General features: G+C 52.1%; 1 protein-coding gene across 1 annotated transcript in view; it reads left to right on the forward strand.

Annotated features, from left to right (window-relative positions):
• The window catches only part of LOC133360129 (collagen alpha-1(XXVII) chain-like), a 90,233-nt gene that overhangs the window by 50,660 nt on the left and 14,446 nt on the right, over nt 1-25,127 (forward strand). Inside the window, exons 21-31 of the mRNA XM_061578715.1 lie at nt 1,168-1,221; nt 5,292-5,336; nt 7,795-7,848; nt 10,414-10,467; nt 12,753-12,806; nt 15,196-15,249; nt 17,456-17,509; nt 17,699-17,743; nt 21,470-21,514; nt 22,241-22,297; nt 23,873-23,926. Coding sequence (XP_061434699.1) covers nt 1,168-1,221; nt 5,292-5,336; nt 7,795-7,848; nt 10,414-10,467; nt 12,753-12,806; nt 15,196-15,249; nt 17,456-17,509; nt 17,699-17,743; nt 21,470-21,514; nt 22,241-22,297; nt 23,873-23,926 — 570 coding nt within the window. The remainder of the gene's footprint in view (nt 1-1,167; nt 1,222-5,291; nt 5,337-7,794; nt 7,849-10,413; nt 10,468-12,752; nt 12,807-15,195; nt 15,250-17,455; nt 17,510-17,698; nt 17,744-21,469; nt 21,515-22,240; nt 22,298-23,872; nt 23,927-25,127) is intronic.

Consider the following 25,127-nt stretch of genomic DNA (forward strand, 5'->3'; position numbering starts at 1 on the left):
AAACGTCGTGATTTTATCATTTTATTTTTATTAATTTTTATTTCATTTTTTACCTACGTGACTTTACCGAAAGAACTAAGAGTATAAATCCTTGCAGTCACAAAAGCTTCAAATGTGGATTACTCCCCATCTGTTCCATCGGTTCAGATGTTCGCCTCTGCTATTGGTCGTGAGCGGGAATCGAACCCGGGCCGCCGGTTTCGTCGCGCTGCGCACTAACCGCTGCACCGCCGCTCCCCACGCTCCACGCACACACAAAGATCCCCCGTGTAGCCTGACCAGACTGTTGGGGCAAGTGCTGTTAGCGAGAGCCTATGAAGGCCGGCACGGCACACGAGGTGGTGGGTGGCCAGCACCACGCCCGGCCGCCTTTGTTTCCCCGGTAGCGATGTTTACTACACACCCCACCGGGTACATCAGTCGATCTAGGAAAGGAGGCCCAGGACCGGTTCAGATAATCGTCACCGGTGTTGACCTTGAACGTTGAACGGGAATGGAACCCGGGTCGCCGGGTTTGTAGCGCAGCGTAGCGCTGACCGCTACACTACCGCCCCCTTACAAGCACGCACACAGACACATCGACACACACGCACACAGACACATCGACACACACGCACACAGACACATCGACACACACGCACACAGACACATCGACACACACGCACACAGACACATCGACACACACGCACACAGACACATCGACACACACGCACACAGACACATCGACACACACGCACACATCGACACACACGCACACACGCGCGCGCACATCAGCGCAGACCCAATTAAAGTGATATTGGCACAATAATGACAACTTAAAAAGTACAAAAAAGTTTAACGGGAATGGATCCCGGGTCGCCGGGTTTAAAAGCGCAGCATAGCGCGAACCGCTACACCACCGCTCCCCACGACGACACACGGACACACACACAGGCACACGGGTACGGGTAGACCGTGAGTCACTGGTGAGTAACCGTTTGTCACTCATTTCGGGTAGGGTACCAGTACGGGTAGGGAACGGCTACCCATACCCGGCCGGGTACGGGTACGGGTACCCATTTGCGACCCTGGTGCGGCCGAGTACGGGTACGGGTAAGGAATCAAAACCCGTTTGCGACCTCTGGTCTGGCCCCGGGTTCCAATGAGCGCTCCTCTGCTGTTCCGCAGGGCCTCCGCGGGAGAAAGGGAATGTCTGGCGCGAGCGGACTGCACGGACCAAAGGTAATTCGTCTTATTGCGAATTGCCTGCTGCTGATAGTATTCAGTCAGTGCTGAGTCTATGGGCAGTGTTGAGTCTATGGGCAGTGTTGAGTCTATGGGCAGTGTTGAGTCTATGGGTAGTGTTGAGTCTATGGGTAGTGTTGAGTCTATGGGCAGTGTTGAGTCTATGGGCAGTGTTGAGTCTGTGGGCAGTGTTGAGTCTATGGGCAGTGTTGAGTCTGTGGGCAGTGTTGAGTCTATGGGCAGTGTTGAGTCTATGGGCAGTGTTGAGTCTGTGGGCAGTGTTGAGTCTATGGGCAGTGTTGAGTCTATGGGTAGTGTTGAGTCTATGGGTAGTGTTGAGTCTGTGGGCAGTGTTGAGTCTGTGGGCTGTGTTGAGTCTATGGGCAGTGTTGAGTCTGTGAGCTGTGTTGAGTCTATGGGCAGTGTTGAGTCTATGGGTAGTGTTGAGTCTGTGGGTAGTGTTGAGTCTGTGAGCTGTGTTGAGTCTATGGGCAGTGTTGAGTCTATGGGCAGTGTTGAGTCTGTGGGCAGTGTTGAGTCTATGGGCAGTGTTGAGTCTATGGGTAGTGTTGAGTCTGTGGGTAGTGTTGAGTCTGTGAGCTGTGTTGAGTCTATGGGCAGTGTTGAGTCTATGGGCAGTGTTGAGTCTGTGGGCAGTGTTGAGTCTACGGGTAGTGTTGAGTCTATGGGTAGTGTTGAGTCTATGGGCAGTGTTGAGTCTATGGGCAGTGTTGAGTCTATGGGTAGTGTTGAGTCTATGGGCAGTGTTGAGTCTATGGGCAGTGTTGAGTCTATGGGCAGTGTTGAGTCTGTGGGTAGTGTTGAGTCTATGGGCAGTGTTGAGTCTATGGGCAGTGTTGAGTCTGTGGGCTGTGTTGAGTCTGTGGGCAGTGTTGAGTCTATGGGTAGTGTTGAGTCTGTGGGCAGTGTTGAGTCTATGGGCAGTGTTGAGTCTATGGGCAGTGTTGAGTCTGTGGGTAGTGTTGAGTCTGTGGGCAGTGTTGAGTCTATGGGTAGTGTTGAGTCTGTGGGCAGTGTTGAGTCTATGGGTAGTGTTGAGTCTGTGGGCAGTGTTGAGTCTATGGGTAGTGTTGAGTCTATGGGCAGTGTTGAGTCTATGGGCAGTGTTGAGTCTATGGGCAGTGTTGAGTCTATGGGCAGTGTTGAGTCTATGGGCAGTGTTGAGTCTATGGGCAGTGTTGAGTCTATGGGCAGTGTTGAGTCTATGGGCAGTGTTGAGTCTGTGGGCAGTGTTGAGTCTATGGGCAGTGTTGAGTCTATGGGTAGTGTTGAATCTATGGGCAGTGTTGAGTCTATGGGCAGTGTTGAGTCTATGGGTAGTGTTGAGTCTATGGGTAGTGTTGAGTCTATGGGCAGTTTTGAGTCTATGGGCAGTGTTGAGTCTATGGATAGTGTTGAGTCTATGGGCAGTGTTGAGTCTATGGGCAGTGTTGAGTCTATGGGCAGTGTTGAGTCTATGGGAAGTGTTGAGTCTGTGGGCAGTGTTGAGTCTGTGGGCTGTGTTGAGTCTATGGGCAGTGTTGAGTCTGTGAGCTGTGTTGAGTCTATGGGCAGTGTTGAGTCTATGGGTAGTGTTGAGTCTGTGGGTAGTGTTGAGTCTGTGAGCTGTGTTGAGTCTATGGGCAGTGTTGAGTCTATGGGCAGTGTTGAGTCTGTGGGCAGTGTTGAGTCTACGGGTAGTGTTGAGTCTATGGGCAGTGTTGAGTCTATGGGCAGTGTTGAGTCTATGGGCAGTGTTGAGTCTATGGGCAGTGTTGAGTCTGTGGGCTGTGTTGAGTCTATGGGCAGTGTTGAGTCTGTGGGTAGTGTTGAGTCTATGGGCAGTGTTGAGTCTATGGGCAGTGTTGAGTCTATGGGCAGTGTTGAGTCTGTGGGCAGTGTTGAGTCTATGGGCAGTGTTGAGTCTATGGGTATTGTTGAGTCTATGGGCAGTGTTGAGTCTATGGGTAGTGTTGAGTCTATGGACAATGTTGAGTCTATGGGCAATGTTGAGTCTATGGGCAGTGTTGAGTCTATGGGCAGTGTTGAGTCTATGGGTAGTGTTGAGTCTGTGGGCTGTGTTGAGTCTGTGGGCAGTGTTGAGTCTATGGGTAGTGTTGAGTCTGTGGGCAGTGTTGAGTCTATGGGCAGTGTTGAGTCTATGGGCTGTGTTGAGTCTGTGGGCAGTGTTGAGTCTATGGGCAGTGTTGAGTCTATGGGCTGTGTTGAGTCTATGCGCAGTGTTGAGTCTATGGGCAGTGTTGAGTCTGTGGGCTGTGTTGAGTCTGTGGGCAGTGTTGAGTCTATGGGTAGTGTTGAGTCTGTGGGCAGTGTTGAGTCTATGGGCAGTGTTGAGTCTATGGGTAGTGTTGAGTCTATGGGCAGTGTTGAGTCTATGGGCAGTGTTGAGTCTATGGGCAGTGTTGAGTCTGTGGGTAGTGTTGAGTCTGTGGGCAGTGTTGAGTCTATGGGTAGTGTTGAGTCTGTGGGCAGTGTTGAGTCTGTGGGCAGTGTTGAGTCTATGGGCAGTGTTGAGTCTATGGGTAGTGTTGAGTCTATGGGAAGTGTTGAGTCTGTGGGCAGTGTTGAGTCTGTGGGCTGTGTTGAGTCTATGGGCAGTGTTGAGTCTGTGAGCTGTGTTGAGTCTATGGGCAGTGTTGAGTCTATGGGTAGTGTTGAGTCTGTGGGTAGTGTTGAGTCTGTGAGCTGTGTTGAGTCTTTGGGCAGTGTTGAGTCTATGGGCAGTGTTGAGTCTGTGGGCAGTGTTGAGTCTATGGGCAGTGTTGAGTCTATGGGCAGTGTTGAGTCTATGGGCAGTGTTGAGTCTGTGGGCTGTGTTGAGTCGATGGGCAGTGTTGAGTCTGTGGGTAGTGTTGAGTCTATGGGCAGTGTTGAGTCTATGGGCAGTGTTGAGTCTATGGGCAGTGTTGAGTCTATGGGTAGTGTTGAGTCTATGGGCTGTGTTGAGTCTATGGGCAGTGTTGAGTCTATGGGCAGTGTTGAGTCTATGGGCAGTGTTGAGTCTATGGGTAGTGTTGAGTCTGTGGGCAGTGTTGAGTCTATGGTGCAGTGTCGAGTCTATGGCAGTGTTGAGTCTATGGGCAGTGTTGAGTCTATGGGTAGTGTTGAGTCTGTGGGTAGTGTTGAGTCTGTGGGCAGTGTTGAGTCTGTGGGCAGTGTTGAGTCTATGGGTAGTGTTGAGTCTATGGGCTGTGTTGAGTCTATGGGCAGTGTTGAGTCTATGGGCAGTGTTGAGTCTATGGGCAGTGTTGAGTCTATGGGCAGTGTTGAGTCTGTGGGCAGTGTTGAGTCTGTGGGCAGTGTTGAGTCTGTGGGCAGTGTTGAGTCTATGGTGCAGTGTTGAGTCTATGGGCGGTGTTGAGTCTATGGTGCAGTGTTGAGTCTATGGTGCAGTGTTGAGTCTATGGGCAGTGTTGAGTCTATGGGCAGTGTTGAGTCTATGGGTAGTGTTGAGTCTGTGGGTAGTGTTGAGTCTGTGGGCAGTGTTGAGTCTGTGGGCAGTGTTGAGTCTATGGTGCAGTGTTGAGTCTATGGCAGTGTCGAGTCTATGGGCAGTGTTGAGTCTATGGGTAGTGTTGAGTCTGTGGGCAGTGTTGAGTCTATGGGCAGTGTTGAGTCTATGGGCAGTGTTGAGTCTGTGGGCAGTGTTGAGTCTATGGGCAGTGTTGAGTCTATGGGCAGTGTTGAGTCTATGGGCAGTGTTGAGTCTATGGGCAGTGTTGAGTCTATGGGCAGTGTTGAGTCTATGGGCAGTGTTGAGTCTATGGGCAGTGTTGAGTCTATGGGCAGTGTTGAGTCTATGGGCAGTGTTGAGTCTATGGCAGTGTTGAGTCTATGGGCAGTGTTGAGTCTATGGGCAGTGTTGAGTCTATGGGCAGTGTGCATGTTGAACTTCTTTTGCACCATATGTAGCCAGCCATCCCAATCGGATGTGCGGTTGATAGCATGGCAAAGTGCTGTGGTGCCTTCACAATCCACCTAGTGGCGAATGGCTGCTGTTGTTGTTTTCCCTGCTGTTGTTTGTTGTTGTTGACGGTTGTTGACAGGGGGAGCAGGGTGACACAGGGTTGGTGGGATCCGGTGGAGACCCGGTGAGTACACGCGTGCGGCAACTAACTCACCCGTCTCACCGCTCACGTGTGCTTCCGCCGGGTTAAACTAGACTACAGGGGCGGTTTCTTCATTAGGGCGATTGGGCGACGCACCACCAAAGTGTGAAAGGGACTTTTTCAATTACATTCAAAATCTCATTCAACCAGAGTCACGCTAGCCGTTACTGTGCCTCTGGATATAGTCCAATCAGCGTCATGTCACGTTCTGTGGAGTACCGCCTCTTTTTGGGCGATTTCACTCTGGCTGAGAATCGCCCCGAGTGGCCCCATAGACTTACATTCAAAGATGTTTTTTTTCGAACGGCGGGCGCTCCAATGCATTCTCTACGGCTTCCGGGAGGGCTCGCCCTAACGTGCTTACGTCATCATACGTAAGCACGCTTCAGTCAGCAATATTATTTGTCGCCACCTAGTATAATCTTTAATAAAAGAAACTGAGTGGATTGTAATAATAGTGAGTATAGAAACAAACAAGGAGATGTATTGTAAGAGTCACTTTATTTTTCATTAATATTAAAGAAGTGAAGTTGCCTTTACATGCTTAAGCTGTTAATTTATCCATTGCATGGGTGGACCTTATCCTTATCAATCATCCAGACATTTGCCCCCCCTGAGAGATTTTGCAGGAGCCGCCACTGCTAGACTACGAAACTAAACTCATTACAGGCAGTCCCCGACTTACGATGGAGATGCGTTACGACGACCCCATCGTAAGTCGAAAATATCGTAAGTCGAAGATGGCCTATAGCCTACCCAGGAGGCTTAAAGAATGGTGATAATTTAGCAAAACAGAGAAATGTATAGTACCGTACTGTATAAACTATATACTGTATGTATTTATTAATTACAATACTGTATTGCACAGTAAAAGGTAAGTGAAAAAAACAAGGTAAATTCTTAGCCTACCTATATGAACTTCAAATTAATAGAAAGTTTCTTCAGGAAACAATCCTATCTGCTATAAAAACTTTTAACGTGCGTTGAACGTATCGAATCGTGGTAACCTTAAAATCAAATCGCTAAATCTACGTATCACACCATGCATTCATTGAACGTATCGTAACGTATCACATTGTACTGTACTCACCAAGATTCTGACCGTCGTCTGCACACTTGAACGATGTTAAGTTGTTGATGGAAATTTTGTCGTATCGCTATCGTAAGATCGAAATATCGTAAGTCGGACCCCATCGTAACTCGGGGTCTGTCACCGTAACTCGGGGACTATCCACGTAACTCGGGGACCACCACCGTAACTCGGGAACTAATGTTGTAACTCGGGGACTATCAACGTAACTCGGGGACTACCACCGTAACTCGGGGACTGTCATCTTAACTCGGGGAATATCACCGTAACTCGGGGACTACCACCGTAACTCGGGGACTGCCATTGTAACTCGGGGACTATCATTGTAACTCGGGGACTACCTGTAGTTTTTATTTTTGACCATCTAAGCTCTTTTTCAGAAGCGACCTGGCCTTCGCCAGTGATAGCTTCAGCGAAGTGGCTTATCGTCGTCATCATCACGTGGACATTTCTAGCAGCGGCCAAATCCTCTAAACGCGTTGTGACCGTTGATTCTAAACGTGTAAGGAATGAAACGGAGGACCCGGAGAAAAATCCACGCGACCACGGGGAGAGAGAGAGACTCCGCAAACTTCAAAGGTTTCAGGGTCAGGATCGAACCCACAACCTCCTGTATGCCAGGCGAGGGAGTTAACATCTTGCAACCGATGGTTGTTGTTGTTCGGCGTGAAGTCCGACGTTTCGCTCTGCCTGCCAGGAGCAGCAGCTTCTTCTTGCCAAATGAATTTGAAAATGAACGTTAGAACTGACGATACCCCAGTACATCTGAGTGCTTCGTAGAGTGTTTTTAGATATGGTTGATGGTGATGATGATGATGATGATTGATGATTATGTTGACAGTGATCATGATGGTGGTGGGGGTGATGATGATGATGTTGTTGAAAAATATATGATGATGATGATGATGAGAGATATGATGATGATGATGATGAGAGTGATGATGATGGTGAGAGATATATGATGATGATGATTATTGATGATAGATATGATGATGATGAGAGTATTGAGAAATGTATGATGATTGATGATTAGTGATAACGATGATTGATGATGGTCAAGATCTTGTTGGCGAAGATTGCATCAATTGTGATTGTGATGTCGATTGGAAGAGAAGATTGTCGATTATTATCATGATCTCGACTTAAAGCGTTCGTGACTGCAGGAATTCATATTCTTTGGGTCTTTCGGTAAAGTCACGTAGATAGGTTCAAAGAAAAAAACGTCGTAGTTTTATGTTATTCTTGTTATTTTATTTGAACCTATCTCCGTAACTTTCCCGAAAGACCCAAAGAATGTGATAATGATGATTCTGATAACCACCCTAAATGTTGAACTCCGTTTCTTTGCAGGGCCCATTGGGAAATCTTGGACGCATGGGGAGAATGGGTCAAGTTGGACAGAAGGTCTGTTGTTGTTATTGTTGTTGTTTTATTATTATCGCAGTAAAACCTCATTATGTGATAAGCCGTAATTGGGGATGATTCGGCACGGCTCCCCTTCCAGGCACACATGCATGGTGTCTTAGTGTAATAAACCTTCTTGAGACGGCTTCCGGAATCAGTCCTTTTTATTTTCAACTTCCACAGTTACACTTCACACACACTCCCCGTTGCTGACAGACAACGGAGAGCGGGCAGACTTCCCGCCAAGTCCCCACCGCGCACGTGGCACCAGAGGTGGGACAAAGTCATTGTTATGCAAGTCCAAGTCGAGTCTGAAGTCATCAAATTCATGACTCGAGTCTGACTCGAGTCCAAGTCACATGACTCGAGTCCACACCTCAGAGGTGGGACAAAGTCATTGTTATGCAAGTCCAAGTCGAGTCTGAAGTCATCAAATTCATGACTCGAGTCTGACTCGAGTCCAAGTCACATGACTCGAGTCCACACCTCAGAGGTGGGACAAAGTCATTGTTATGCAAGTCCAAGTCGAGTCTGAAGTCATCAAATTCATGACTCGAGTCTGACTCGAGTCCAAGTCACATGACTCGAGTCCACACCTCAGAGGTGGGACAAAGTCATTGTTATGCAAGTCCAAGTCGAGTCTGAAGTCATCAAATTCATGACTCGAGTCTGACTCGAGTCCAAGTCACATGACTCGAGTCCACACCTCAGAGGTGGGACAAAGTCATTGTTATGCAAGTCCAAGTCGAGTCTGAAGTCATCAAATTCATGACTCGAGTCTGACTCGAGTCCAAGTCACATGACTCGAGTCCACACCAGCTGAGAGGTGGGACAAAGTCATTGTTATGCAAGTCCAAGTCGAGTCTGAAGTCATCAAATTCATGACTCGAGTCTGACTCGAGTCCAAGTCACATGACTCGAGTCCACACCTCAGAGGTGGGACAAAGTCATTGTTATGCAAGTCCAAGTCGAGTCTGAAGTCATCAAATTCATGACTCGAGTCTGACTCGAGTCCAAGTCACATGACTCGAGTCCACACCTCAGAGGTGGGACAAAGTCATTGTTATGCAAGTCCAAGTCGAGTCTGAAGTCATCAAATTCATGACTCGAGTCTGACTCGAGTCCAAGTCACATGACTCGAGTCCACACCTCAGAGGTGGGACAAAGTCATTGTTATGCAAGTCCAAGTCGAGTCTGAAGTCATCAAATTCATGACTCGAGTCTGACTCGAGTCCAAGTCACATGACTCGAGTCCACACCTCAGAGGTGGGACAAAGTCATTGTTATGCAAGTCCAAGTCGAGTCTGAAGTCATCAAATTCATGACTCGAGTCTGACTCGAGTCCAAGTCACATGACTCGAGTCCACACCTCAGAGGTGGGACAAAGTCATTGTTATGCAAGTCCAAGTCGAGTCTGAAGTCATCAAATTCATGACTCGAGTCTGACTCGAGTCCAAGTCACATGACTCGAGTCCACACCTCAGAGGTGGGACAAAGTCATTGTTATGCAAGTCCAAGTCGAGTCTGAAGTCATCAAATTCATGACTCGAGTCTGACTCGAGTCCAAGTCACATGACTCGAGTCCACACCGCGCACGTGGCACCCAGAGCCCCCGTACGCGCGTGACTCCTGCTCTTATTACATTAAGACACCATCCCTTCGTCACGTGGTACCCCCCAGCCAATCCTCCATAGACAGCGTTGACCGTTCTCGATGGTTCCCTGTCACTCCCGGGACCACGCCTCTGATCCGGCTCCCCATTAGCTGAGGCCCCGATTGGCCAGGCCAATCACCCCTGCTAACATGCCGCGATCACGCCGAGGCCATGCTCCCTGGCTCAACCCTTATTGGCTACAAAGCAGGACCGGCCAGCCGATCCCCACGTGAACCCTCTATGGCTGTTATTACATCAGGATCGATGTAAAGCTTTCGTGACTGCAGGGATTCATCTTCTTGGTTCTTTCGCTAAAGTCACGTAGAAGGGAAATAATAAAATAATATAAAATAAAACGTAATAAAATTATATAATAATATAATAAAATAAGCTAATATGATATAATAAAATAATAAAATAAAATTACCTAATAATATTATATACTAAAATAGTAAAATTATATAATAATAATAATAGAACAGGCCTGTCGGTAAGACCGCGTTATTATTATTTTTTAGCGTCATTCAGACGCTATCTCCCCGACAGACCTGTTTTTCACCTGAGGACGGCTGCTTGCGGTGTGGCCGAAACGTCGTGAGAATTGTATTTTATTATGTATTATTTTTATTATTTTATTATTTCCCTTCTACGTGACTTTACCGAAAGAACCAAGAAGATGAATCCCTGCAGTCACGAAAAAGCTTTAAATCGAAATTTAAAATAAATAATAATAGAAATAAAATTATACATCACGACGTTTCGGAGGCAACACAAGTCTCCGTCATCACGGCAAAACTGAGTGTTTCAGACGGCAAAAATTAAGTCTTCCGCCGTTGCCGATCATTGCTAAAACGCCGTGGGCTCTCATGGTATTGTCTTTTAGAACTCGTTGTTGTCTTTGTTGTTGGTAGGGAGCCCGAGGGCTCACGGGGTCGCCAGGTCCACCTGGAGAGAAGGGAGTTCCGGTGAGTCGGAGGGAAGTGGCTCAATGGGGAACGGAGCCCTTGGCAGAGCCACTCAATGCTCCACTCTCCTCCACGCACTCTCCTGCCTCTCCCCTCTCATCTCACTCTACTCCCCTCCACGCACTCTCCTACCTCTCCCCTCTCATCTCACTCCACTCCCCTCCACGCACTCTCCTGCCTCTCCCCTCTCATCTCACTCCACTCCCCTCCACGCTCTCTCCTGCCTCTCCCTTCTCATCTCACTCCACTCCCCTCCACGCACTCTCCTGCCTCTCCCCTCTCATCTCACTCCACTTCCCTCCACGCTCTCTCCTGCCTCTCACCTCTCATCTCACTCCACTCCCCTCCACGCACTCTCCTGCCTCTCCCCTCTCATCTCACTCCACTCCCCTCCACGCACTCTCCTGCCTCTCCCCTCTCATCTCACTCCACTCCACTCCACGCTCTCTCCTGCCTCTCACCTCTCATCTCACTCCACTCCCCTCCACGCACTCTCCTGCCTCTCCCCTCTCATCTCACTCCACTCCCCTCCACGCACTCTCCTGCCTCTCACCTCTCATCTCACTCCACTCCCCTCCACGCACTCTCCTGCCTCTCCCCTCTCATCTCACTCCACTCCCCTCCACGCTCTCTCCTGCCTCTCCCCTCTCATCTCACTCCACTCCCCTCCACGCACTCTCCTGCCTCTCACCTCTCATCTCACTCCACTCCCCTCCACGAACTCTCCTACCTCTCCCCTCTCATCTCACTCCACTCCCCTCCACGCTCTCTCCTGCCTCTCACCTCTCATCTCACTCCACTCCCCTCCACGCTCTCTCCTGCCTCTCACCTCTCATCTCACTCCACTCCCCTCCACGCACTCTCCTGCCTCTCCCCTCTCATGTCACTCCACTCCCCTCCACGCACTCTCCTGCCTCTCACCCTCTCATCTCACTCCACTCCCCTCCACGCACTCTCCTACCTCTCCCCTCTCATCTCACTCCACTCCCCTCCACGCACTCTCCTGCCTCTCCCCTCTCATGTCACTCCACTCCCCTCCACGCACTCTCCTGCCTCTCACCTCTCATCTCACTCCACTCCCCTCCACGCACTCTCCTGCCTCTCCCCTCTCATCTCACTCCACTCCCCTCCACGCACTCTCCTACCTCTCCCCTCTCATCTCACTCTACTCCCCTCCACGCACTCTCCTACCTCTCCCTTCTCATCTCAATCCACTCCCCTCCACGCACTCTCCTGCCCCTCCCCTCTCATCTCACTCTACTCCCCTCCACGCACTCTCCTACCTCTCCCTTCTCATCTCACTCCACTCCCCTCCACGCACTCTGCTACCTCTCCCCTCTTATCTCACTTCACTCCCCTCCACGCACTCTCCTGCCTCTCCCCTCTCATCTCACTCCACTCCCCTCCACGCTCTCTCCTGCCTTTCCCCTCTCATCTCACTCCACTCCCCTCCACACTCTCTCCTGCCTCTTTCCTCTCATCTCACTCCACTCCCCTCCACGCACTCTCCTGCCTTTCCCCTCTCATCTCACTCCACTCCCCTCCACGCTCTCTCCTGCCTCTTTCCTCTCATCTCACTCCACTCCCCTCCACGCACTCTCCTGCCTCTCACCTCTCATCTCACTCCACTCCCCTCCACGCACTCTCCTGCCTCTCCCCTCTCATCTCACTCCACTCCTCTCCACGCACTCTCCTGCCTCTCACCTCTCATCTCACTCCACTCCCCTCCACGCACTCTCCTGCCTCTCCCCTCTCATCTCACTCCACTCCCCTCCACGCACTCTCCTGCCTCTCCCCTCTCATCTCACTCTACTCCCCTCCACGCACTCTCCTACCTCTCCCTTCTCATCTCACTCCACTCCCCTCCACGCACTCTGCTACCTCTCCCCTCTTATCTCACTCCACTCCCCTCCACGCACTCTCCTGCCTATCCCCTCTCATCTCACTCCACTCCCCTTCACGCTCTCTCCTGCCTCTCCCTTCTCATCTCACTCCACTCCCCTCCACGCTCTCTCCTGCCTCTTTCCTCTCATCTCACTCCACTCCCCTCCACGCACTCTCCTGCCTCTCCCCTCTCATCTCACTCCACTCCCCTCCACGCTCTCTCCTGCCTCTCCCTTCTCATCTCACTCTATTCCCCTCCACGCTCTCTCCTGCCTCTCCCTTCTCATCTCACTCTACTCCCCACTTCCTCCCCCCTACATGCTGTCTCCTCTACAGCAAACGATGCCCTCTGCGCCGATGTCTCCTCCCTTGAATTCACGACCTCTTTCTGCTTCCTTCAGGGTCACTTTGGACCAATCGGCGATCCGGGATCTCTGGGACGTCAAGGAATTCCCGTGAGTTGAGGAGGCCGGGTGGTGGCGGGTCAGAGGTCGGAGGTCAGAGACGCTGAGACCGCCACCACTGAGAGGCTGGGTTACAATCCGGGGTCAGCCGCCCCAATCACAGCGATTAGACCGGAGTGAGATGAGAGGGGAGAGGCAGCAGAGAGCGTGGAGGGGAGTGGAGTGAGATGAGAGGGGAGAGGCAGGAGAGTGCGTGGAGGGGAGTGGAGTGAGATGAGAAGGGAGAGGCAGGAGAGTGCGTGGAGGGGAGTGGAGTGAGATGAGAAGGGAGAGGCAGGAGAGTGCGTGGAGGGGAGTGGAGTGAGATGAGAGGGGAGAGGTAGGAGAGTGCGTGGAGGGGAGTAGAGTGAGATGAGAGGGGAGAGGCAGGAGAGTGCGTGGAGGGGAGTGGGGTGAGATGAGAGGGGAGAGGCAGGAGAAAGCGTGGAGGAGAGTAGAGTGAGATGAGAGGGGAGAGGCAGGAGAGTGCGTGGAGGGGAGTGGAGTGAGATGAGAGGGGAGAGGCAGGAGAGTGCGTGGAGGGGAGTGGGGTGAGATGAGAGGGGAGAAGCAGGAGAGTGCGTGGAGGGGAGTGGAGTGAGATGAGAGGCAGGAGAGTGCGTGGAGGGGAGTAGAGTGAGATGAGAGGGGAGAGGCAGGAGAGTGCGTGGAGGGGAGTGGAGTGAGATCAGAGGGGAGAGGTAGGAGAGTGCGTGGAGGGGAGTGGAGTGAGATGAGAGGGGAGAGGCAGGAGAGAGCGTGGAGGGGAGTGGAGTGAGATGAGAGGGGAGAGGCAGGAGAGTGCGTGGAGGGGAGTGGAGTGAGATGAGAGGTGAGAGGCAGGAGAGAGCGTGGAGGGGAGTGGAGTGAGATGAGAAGGGAGAGGCAGGAGAGTGCGTGGAGGGGAGTGGAGTGAGATGAGAGGGGAGAGGCAGCAGAGAGCGTGGAGGGGAGTGGAGTGAGATGAGAAGGGAGAGGCAAGAGAGTGCGGGGAGGGGAGTGGAGTGAGATGAGAAGGGAGAGGCAGGAGAGTGCGGGGAGGGGAGTGGAGTGAGATGAGAGGGGAGAGGCAGGAGAGTGCGTGGAGGGGAGTAGAGTGAGATGAGAGGGGAGAGGTAGGAGAGTGCGTGGAGGGGAGTGGAGTGAGATGAGAAGGGAGAGGTAGGAGAGTGCGTGGAGGGGAGTGGAGTGAGATGAGAAGGGAGAGGTAGGAGAGTGCGTGGAGGGAAGTGGAGTGAGATGAGAAGGGAGAGGTAGGAGAGTGCGTGGAGGGGAGTGGAGTGAGATGAGGGCGAAGAGGGAACGAGAAAAATAAGTGTGGTGAGTTGGTGGGTGACTGAGTGGGGAGGTGGGTGAATGGGTGACTGAGTGAGTGGGTGAGTGAGTGACTGACGATGTGAATGAGTGGGTGGGTGAGTGTGTGACTGACTGTGAGTGAGTGGGTGAGTGAGTGAGTGTGTGACTGTGTGAGTGAGTGGGAGAATGAGTAAGTGTGTGACTGACTGTGTGAGTGAGTGGGTGAGTGAGTGAGGGACTGACTGTGTGAGTGAGTGAGTGGGTGAGTGAGTGGGTGAGTGACTGTGTGAGTGGGTGGGTGAGTGTGTGACTGACTGTGTGAGTGAGTGGGTGAGTGTGTGACTGACTGTGTGAGTGAGTGGGTGATGTGAGTGAGTGAGTGTGTGACTGTGTGAGTGAGTGGGTGAGTGAGTGTGTGACTGACTCTGTGTGTGACGAACTGTGTGACTGTGTGTGTGACTGACTGTGTGAGTGAGTGTGTGACTGACTGTGAATGAGTAGGTGAGTGAGTGAGTGTGTGACTGACAGTGTGAGTGAGTGTGTGACTGACTGTGTGAGTGGGTGGGTGAGTGTGTGACTGACTGTGTGAGTGGGTGGGTGAGTGTGTGACTGACTGCTTGAGTGAGTGGGTAAGTAGGTGAGTGAGTTAGTGGGTGAGTGTGTGACTGACTGTGTGAGTGAGTAGGTGAGTGAGTGAGTGAGTGTGTGACTGACTGCTTGAGTGAGTGGGTAAGTAGGTGAGTGAGTTAGTGGGTGAGTGTGTGACTGACTGTGTGAGTGAGTAGGTGAGTGAGTGAGTGTGTGACTGACTGCTTGAGTGAGTGGGTAAGTAGGTGAGTGAGTTAGTGGGTGAGTGTGTGACTGACTGTGTGAGTGAGTAGGTGAGTGAGTGAGTGTGTGACTGACTGCGTGAGTGAGTGGGTGAGTAGGTGAGTGAGTTAGTGGGTGAGTGAGTGAGTGAGTGGATGACTGAGTGACTGAACCGCTGCGTGTTGGATCACGCCCTCGGCAGTGACTGGCTCATCCCTTCTGACGTGGCCGCTGTGAGAGTGCCCATCCTGTGCTTGCCGTGACGGTCTCCCTGCGAACTCATTTCCACCCCCAGGGCCTGCAGGGAGATAGAGGCCCTCCAGGGATGTCGGGAATTAAAGGCAAGAGGGTGAGTTGCAACGATTAACGTTTAACCAACGTCGGGTACCCAGCAGTAGCCGCGTTCCCCACCCGTTGCGGAGACTCGCGGTTCGAATCCGCCTGACGAGATGTTGACTACCTCGCCTGGTGTACAGGAGGTCGTGGGTTCGATCCCGACCCTGACACCTGCTGCTGTATATTTGGAGTTTGCGTGTCTCTCTCTCATCATCATCATCACGGTGGCTAGGAGATGTTAATTACCTCGTCTGGTGTACATGAGGTCGTGGGTTCGATCCCGACCCTGACGCCTGCTGCTGCTGTATATTTGGAGTTTGCGTGTCTCTCTCTCATGATCATCATCACCGTGGCTAGGAGATGTTAACTACCTCGCCTGGTGTACAGGAGGTCGTGGGTTCGATCCCGACCCTGACGCCTGCTGCTGCTGTATATTTGGAGTTTGCGTGTCTCTCTCTCATCATCATCATCACCGTGGCTAGGAGATGTTGACTACCTCGCCTGGTGTACAGGAGGTCGTGGGTTCGATCCCGACCCTGACACCTGCTGCTGTATATTTGGAGTTTGCGTGTCTCTCTCTCATCATCATCATCACGGTGGCTAGGAGATGTTAATTACCTCGTCTGGTGTACAGGAGGTCGTGGGTTCGATCCCGACCCTGACGCCTGCTGCTGCTGTATATTTGGAGTTTGCGTGTCTCTCTCTCATCATCATCATCACGGTGGCTAGGAGATGTTAACTACCTCGCCTGGTGTACAGGAGGGCGTGGGTTCGATCTCGACCCTGATGCCTGCTGCTGTATATTTGGAGTTTGCGTGTCTCTCTCTCATCATCATCATCACGGTGGCTAGGAGATGTTAATTACCTCGTCTGGTGTACATGAGGTCGTGGGTTCGATCCCGACCCTGACACCTGCTGCTGTATATTTGGAGTTTGCGTGTCTCTCTCTCATCATCATCATCACGGTGGCTAGGAGATGTTAATTACCTCGTCTGGTGTACAGGAGGTCGTGGGTTCGATCCCGACCCTGACGCCTGCTGCTGCTGTATATTTGGAGTTTGCGGTGTCTCTCTCCAGGTCCTCCGGGTTTTCCCCTCCATATTTAGAGTGTTTGGTTGATAACAATGTCTGTATAGTAAAATATCGACAGGTGTCTTCATAATAATCTTAGATTTTCACGAAGCGCCTTTCATAACTAAATTTTAAAGCGCTGCACGCACAAAGACCCCCCCGTGTAGCCTTGAGCAGACTGTCGGGGCAAGTGCTGTTAGCGAGCACCTATGAAAGCCGAAACGACACATGAGGGGGTGGGTGGCCAACACCACGCCCGGCCGCCTTTGTCTCCCCAGTGGCGATGTTTGCATACCGCACCAGGTACCAATTTGAGGCTGAGCCGACCTAGGGGAGGCCCAAGACAGTTTAAAATAATCGTCCCCGGTGTTGTCCGTGAGCGGCGAATCGAACCCGGGTCGCTTCGTAGCGCAGCGCTAACCGCTGCGCCACCGCTCCCCGCAGCGCGCAACACGTGCGGGAGAGAAAGAAACGAGCCGGAGAACACGGCACACGCCGTCCGCTTCAAGACGCCCTGTGGCGTAGCTCTCAAGGAGCGGATGCCACCCCCCAATCACGGCGTGTTCGCTTGGGAGAACGCCACTGTCCACGTTCACGCCCCGCTGTTGTGAGGCTACCACAGCCTGCGCCCGGGAGAACGCAGCGGGAGCGATGATTGCCCGTCGTCACGCAGGGACAGCTGCTACTGGGGGTGCCCCTAGGCTCGACCACAGCAGTAGCAGCGACATCGCCTCCCCTACTGACAGACTGACACACAGGGGCAGCTGCTACTGGGGGTGCCCCTAGGCTCGACCACAGCAGTAGCAGCAGCGACATCGCCTCCCCTACTGACAGACTGACACACAGGGGCAGCTGCTACTGGGGGTGCCCCTAGGCTCGACCACAGCAGCAGCAGCGACATCGCCTCCCCTACCGACAGACTAACACACAGGGGCAGCTGCCAACAGGGGTGCCCCTAGGCTAGACCACAGCAGCAGCAGCAGCAGCAACATCGCCCCCCCGCCTACCAAATAACGACTGTCAAATGTACCCAATTTGGACCACGGATCTTTTAATTTGTTTGTCGTATTAATTGCCCGCGAGCTCGCTTGCGGCTCTGGCCTGCACTTTGCCAGAACGTATCCACTCCCAGTTTTATCTTCCCCCAGGGAGCCAGGGGTGACGATGGGCTTCAAGGAGACGCCGGGTCTCAAGGCATCAAGGTAACGGCTCCCCGTCGCTTGCCCGCGCGCACCCTCTCGAAACTGCGCGCTCGTGAATTTGTGATGAAATGCATTGGGGGGGGGGGGGTCAGGGTGACTCCCGTAGGGGTGTGGTGCGTGCGGTCCGTTTGACGGGAGTGTGAAGTTCAATCTGAGTCGCTCGTTAATTTGTGTCTCTGGCCTCTCCAGGGTCCGCCGGGTGACGTTGGGATTCTTGGAGGACCTGGAGACATCGTAAGCGCGGATTTAAAAAACTCTCAACCCGTGGCGTTTACACGCGTGACTCAACACTGCCCATAGACTCAACACCGCCCATAGACTCAACACTGCCCATAGACTCAACACTGCCCATAGACTCAACACCGCCCATAGACTCAACACTGCCCATAGACTCAACACTACCCATAGACTCAACACTGCCCATAGACTCAACAACGCCCATAGACTCAACACTGCCCATAGACTCAACACTACCCATAGACTCAACACTACCCATAGACTCAACACTACCCATAGACTCAACACTGCCCATAGACTCAACACTGCCCATAGACTAACACTGCCATAGACTCAACACTGCCCATAGACTCAACACTGCCCATAGACTCAACACTGCCCATAGACTCAACACTGCCCATAGACTCAACACTGCCCATAGACTCAACACTACCCATAGACTCAACACTCCATAGACTCAACACTGCCCATAGACTCAACACTGCCATAGACTCAACACTGCCCATAGACTCAACACTGCCCATAGACTCAACACTGCCCATAGACTCAACACTGCCCATAGACTCAACACTGCCCATAGACTCAACACCATAGACTCAACACTGCCCATAGACTCAACACTACCCATAGACTCAACACTGCCCATAGACTCAACACTGCCCATAGACTCAACACTGCCCATAGACTCAACACTACCCATAGACTCAACACCCATAGACTCAACACTACCCATAGACTCAACACTGCCCATAGACTCAACACTGCCCATAGACTCAACACTGCCCATAGACTCAACACTGCCCATAGACTCAACACCCATAGACTCAACACTGCCCATAGACTCAACACCCATAGACTCAACACTGCCCATAGACTCAACACTGCCCATAGACTCAACACTACCATAGACTCAACACTGCCCATAGACTCAACACTGCCCATAGACTCAACACTGCCATAGACTCAACACTGCCCATAGACTCAACACACCCATAGACTCAACACTACCCATAGACTCAACATGCCATAGACTCAACACTGCCCATAGACTCAACACTCCATAGACTCAACACTACCCATAGACTCAACACTCCATAGACTCAACACTCCATAGACTACACTGCCATAGACTCAACACTGCCCATAGACTCAACACTGCCATAGACTCAACACTGCCCATAGACTCAACACTCCATAGACTCAACAGCCCATAGACTCAACACTGCCATAGACTCAACACTGCCCATAGACTCAACACTACCCATAGACTCAACACTGCCCATAGACTCACACTGCCCATAGACTCACACCCCCATAGACTCAACACTGACCATACACTCAACACTGCCCATAGACCTCAACACCGCCATAGACGTCAACACCCCCATAGACTCAACACTGCCCATAGACTCAACACTACCATAGACTCAACCCGCCCATAGACTCAACACTGCCCATAGACCTCAACACTACCATAGACTCAACACTGCCCATAGACTCACACTACCCATAGACTCAACACTACCCATTAGACTCAACACTGCCCATAGACCAACACTGCCCCATAGACTCAACACTGCCCATAGACCTCAACACTGCCCATAGACCTCAACACTACCTGACTACCCATAGACTCAACACTGCCCATAGACTCAACACTACCCATAGACTCAACACCTGCCCATAGACTCAACACTACCCTAGACTCAACACTGCCCATAGACTCAACACTACCCATAGACTCAACACCTGCCCATAGACTCATCACACTCCCATAGACTCAACAGCCCATAGACTCAACACTGCCCATAGACTCAACACTACCCATAGACTCAACAGCCCATAGACTCAACACTACCCATAGACTCAACACTGCCCATAGACTCAACACTGCCCATAGACTCAACACTACCATAGACTCAACACTGCCCATAGACTCAACACTACCCATAGACTCAACACTGCCCATAGACTCAACACTACCCATAGACTCAACACTGCCCATAGACTCAACACTGCCCATAGACTCAACACACCCATAGACTCAACACTGCCATAGACTCCCATAGACTCAACACTACCCATAGACTCAACACGCCATAGACTCAACACGACCCATAGACTCAACACTACCCATAGACTCAACACTACCATAGACTCAACACTGCCCATAGACTCAACACTACCCATAGACTCAACACTGCCCATAGACTCAACACTGCCCATAGACTCAACACTACCCATAGACTCAACACTGCCCATAGACTCAACACTGCCATAGACTCAACACTGCCCATAGACTCAACACACCCATAGACTCAACACTGCCCATAGACTCAACACTGCCCATAGACTCAACACTGCCCATAGACTCAAACTACCATAGACTCAACACTACCATAGACTCAACACTGCCCATAGACTCAACACTGCCCATAGACTCAACACTGCCCATAGACTCAACACTGCCCATAGACTCAACACTGCCCATAGACTCAACACTGCCCATAGACTCAACACTACCCATAGACTCAACACTGCCCATAGACTCAACACTGCCCATAGACTCAACACTGCCCATAGACTCAACACTGCCCATAGACTCAACACTACCCATAGACTCAACACTGCCCATAGACTCAAACACTGCCCATAGACTCAACACTACCATAGACTCAACACTGCCCATAGACTCAACACTGCCCATAGACTCAACACTGCCCATAGACTCAACACTGCCCATAGACTCAACACTGCCCATAGACTCAACACTGCCATAGACTCAACACTACCCCATAGACTCAACACTGCCCATAGACTCAACACTGCCCATAGACTCAACACTACCATAGACTAACACTACCCATAGACTCAACACTCCCATAGACTCAACATCCCATAGACTCAACACTCCCATAGACTCAACACTACCCATAGACTCAACACTGCCCATAGACTCAACACTGCCCATAGACTCAACACTGCCCATAGACTCAACACTACCATAGACTCAACACTGCCATAGACTCAACACTACCCATAGACTCAACACTGCCCATAGACTCAAACTGCCCATAGACTCAACACTACCCATAGACTCAACACTGCCCATAGACTCAACACTGCCCATAGACTCAACACTACCCATAGACTCAATCACTATCCCATAGACTCAGCACTGTCCATAGACTCAACACTGCCCATAGACTCAACACTGCCCATAGACTCAACACTACCCATAGACTCAATCACTATCCCATGGACTCAATCACTATCCCATAGACTCAACACTGCCCATAGACTCAGCACTGACCATATACTCAACACTGCCCATAGACTCAACACTGCCCATAGACTCAGCACTGCCCATAGACTCAACACTACCCACAGACTCAACACTACCCACAGACTCAACACTACCCACAGACTCAACACTACCCACAGACTCAACACTGCCCATAGACTCAACACTGCCCATAGACTCAGCACTGCCCATATACTCAACACTGCCCATAGACTCAACACTGCCCATAGACTCAGCACTACCCACAGACTCAACACTACCCACAGACTCAACACTACCCACAGACTCAACACTACCCACAGACTCAACACTACCCACAGACTCAACAATACCCATAGACTCAACACTGCCCATAGACTCAACACTGCCCATAGACTCAACACTCTTTTGTATGTGCGTGTGTGTGTTTACCTTTACAGGGCATGATGGGAGAAGTCGGCGACAAGGGGGAGCAAGGATTTCTCGTGAGTCCTAAATTGCGACCAACTTTCTTTGGACATTCGCAGAGAACGGCCCGCAGAAGCGGATATCATAGACCTACCTCTGAGATCCAATCTCCTTCAAGTGACTCTCTGTTGCACACAGAAAGGGCCGCAAAAGCGGATATCATAGACCTACCTCTGAGATCCAATCTCCTTCAAGTGACTCTCTGTTGCACACAGAAAGGCTCGCAAAAGCGGATATCATAGACCTACCTCTGAGATTCCTTCTTCTCGTTCAAGTGACTCTCTGTTGCACACAGAAATGCCCGCGGAAGCGGATATCACACAACTAGCTCTGAGATCTCCTTCTTCAAGTAAATATTGGTTTGACAGTCAAACACATTTTTAAAATTTTCACAGCCGAAATATATCAAAATCAAGTATAAAATCAACATTTATGTGTGCGTGTCTCTGGTGCGTATTAATTATGGGGAGCGGCAATGTAGTGGCTAGCGCTCCGCACTATAATCCTAGTTCGATCCCCGCTCACGACCAATCAACGGTGGCGATTATATCTGGACCGTTGCTGGGCCTCCCCTAGGTCGACTCGGCCTAAAAAAAATTGTTACCTTGCCCGCCGGCGTGTTCGCACCAGCACTTGCCCCCCTGGAGTCTGCGATGGCTGTACTGGGTGGTGGTGGGGGTGGCGGGGGGGTGCTGGAAGGGGGACGTCTTTGTCTTCTTTTGTATTAATTGCGTCTCAATTAGCAGGGTCTCCCAGGGCCTCCAGGTCCCCCTGGGGCGAAAGGGACCCCAGGAATGCCGGTAAGTTTCGTCGGAGATCTCCCCCCCCCCCCTTTTAATACTACACATACCCCCCTCGTCTCCGTACTCACACGCACGCACACACGCACACACGCACGCATACACACACACGCACACACGCACGCGCGCACACACACACGCACGCATACGCACGCACACACACACGCATGCACACGCACACACACACGCAGACGCACACACACACGCATGCACACGCACACACACACGCAGACGCACACACACACGCATGCACACGCACACACACACACGCACACACAAACACGCACATGCACACACACACGCACACACAAACATGCACACACGCACGCCCACACACACGCACGCATACGCGCGCACACGAACACACACACACAGGCACACACGCACGCACACACGCACACACGCACACACGCACACACACACACGCACACACACACGCACGCACACATACACACCCGTCATTATCGACAGCCTTCGTCACACTTCTCGGCCTGTTTCCCCGCGAGATGTTGACTACCTCGCCTGGTGTACAGGAGGTCGTGGGTTCGATCCCCACCCTGACGTCTGCTGCTGTATATTTGGAGTTTGCGTGTCTCTCTCTCTCATCATCATCACGGTGGCTAGGAGATGTTAACTACCTCGCCTGGTGCACAGGAGGTCGTGGGTTCGATCCCCACCCTGACGTCTGCTGCTGTATATTTGGAGTTTGCGTGTCTCTCTCTCTCATCATCATCACAGTGGCTAGGAGATGTTAACTACCTCGCCTGGTGTACAGGAGGTCGTGGGTTCGATCCAGACCCTGACGTCTGCTGCTGTATATTTGGAGTTTGCGTGTCTCTCTCTCTCATCATCATCACGGTGGCTAGGAGATGTTAACTACCTCGCCTGGTGTACAGGAGGTCGTGGGTTCGATCCAGACCCTGACGTCTGCTGCTGTATATTTGGAGTTTGCGTGTCTCTCTCTCTCATCATCATCACGGTGGCTAGGAGATGTTAACTACCTCGCCTGGTGTACAGGAGGTCGTGGGTTCGATCCAGACCCTGACGGCTGCTGCTGTATATTTGGAGTTTGCGTGTCTCTCTCTCTCATCATCATCACAGTGGCTAGGAGATGTTAACTACCTCGCCTGGTGTACAGGAGGTCGTGGGTTCGATCCAGACCCTGACGTCTGCTGCTGTATATTTGGAGTTTGCGTGTCTCTCTCTCTCATCATCATCACGGTGGCTAGGAGATGTTAACTACCTCGCCTGGTGTACAGGAGGTCGTGGGTTCGATCCAGACCCTGACGGCTGCTGCTGTATATTTGGAGTTTGCGTCTCTTTCTCTGGTAAAGGAGGTTCCAATGGTGTAAATGCTTAACCCCGAGCTCTCATACTCTGATGGTGCAATGTCTTTGAGTCGTGCGCCTTTTGGCGTCATCTGGTCCAACACCAAATGAGGTTCCAATGGGGGGAAAATGCAAATAGTTCAGTGTATCCTTCATTTATTGTTTTTGAGCGCCACGCGCTTGCGACGACGCGAGCCGCTACCGACCGCCGCAGTCGATCGGCCTGACCCCGGCCCCTCTCCTGCAGGGTCACCGCGGTCCCACGGGGGAGGTCGGAGCGCCGGGCGACGTGGGGCCAACGGTGAGACCCCCCCCCCCCCCCCCGTCTCTCTCCGCTGTCTTCTCCCCAGAACCGCGTCTTTACCCCCCCGCCCCCCCCCCTGCCTCTACCTCTGGACCTCGGGACTCGAGTGATCGGTCGGCTTGGGAATGGAGAGGGGGGCAGGGGCAAAGGTCGACCCTCGGTGGAGGTGGATTAATGACATCAAGAAACACCGCTGGCCTTACGCACCAACGCACCGACGCACTAACGCACTCACGTACTCAACAACAACAACCGCCATTCGCCACTAAGTGGCGGTGACGTCACCACGACGCTTGTGCCAGGCCATGTGCACCTTGAGGCTACCACGTGAAGTGTCGAACGCCCGCTGGCAGGAGGTCACGGGGCAGACCCAGCAGGTGCCACGGGTCGACTGACTGAGATGACCGAGATGACTGGCTGATGCACCACCTGTGCCCTCTACTGTACCAACTTGCTGTGCTTTAGCCACCCGGCGCTCCGCTCGTTGTTGTGAGCGTCGCTCGTCCGCCCTCCGTTGTTGTTGGAGGGCGACTGCCTCCAACTGCCCAGTAGCGTCCTTCATGAGCCTCCTCCACTGAGGCCGATCTTGACACCGCTGGTACCAGTCATCGGCAAGTCCACTCAGCTCCACGTCCTCCTGTACCACATCACTCCATCTCTTCTCTAGCCCGTGCCGCGCCCGTTTAGCCCCCTCGATCCGGCCGAACCAAAGCTGTTTAGGCATGCGGTGGCTGGGCACGCGAGGGGTGACGAGGGGTGACGAGGGGTGACGCGCAAACTCCTTCCGTTTTTGTTTCTTTTATTCCTGCCCCGTTGGCGGTTTCGTCATCGAGCATCGGCCGCCACGTGCAGACTCATGTGACCGTGACTCTCGCAGCTGCGGCGGGTTCATGACTATGGCGTCAGAACAAAGACGGTCGCCGCATCGCACGGTGGCTAGGAGATGTTAACTACCTCGCCTGGTGTACAGGAGGTCGTGGGTTCGATCCCGACCCTGACGCCTGCTGCTGTATATTTGGAGTTTGCGTCTCTCTTTCATCATCATCACGGTGGCTAGGAGATGTTAACTACCTCGCCTGGTGTGCAGGAGGTCGTGGGTTCGATCCCGACCCTGACGCCTGCTGCTGTATATTTGTTCGGAGCGGTGGCGCAGCGGTTTACGCGCTACGCTCACGAACCCGGCAACCCGAGATCGAAT

This window comes from Lethenteron reissneri, chromosome 67, assembly GCF_015708825.2.
Source record: "Lethenteron reissneri isolate LAM-NWPU_2019-01 chromosome 67, ASM1570882v1, whole genome shotgun sequence".
NCBI classification, from domain to species: Eukaryota; Metazoa; Chordata; class Hyperoartia; order Petromyzontiformes; family Petromyzontidae; genus Lethenteron; species Lethenteron reissneri.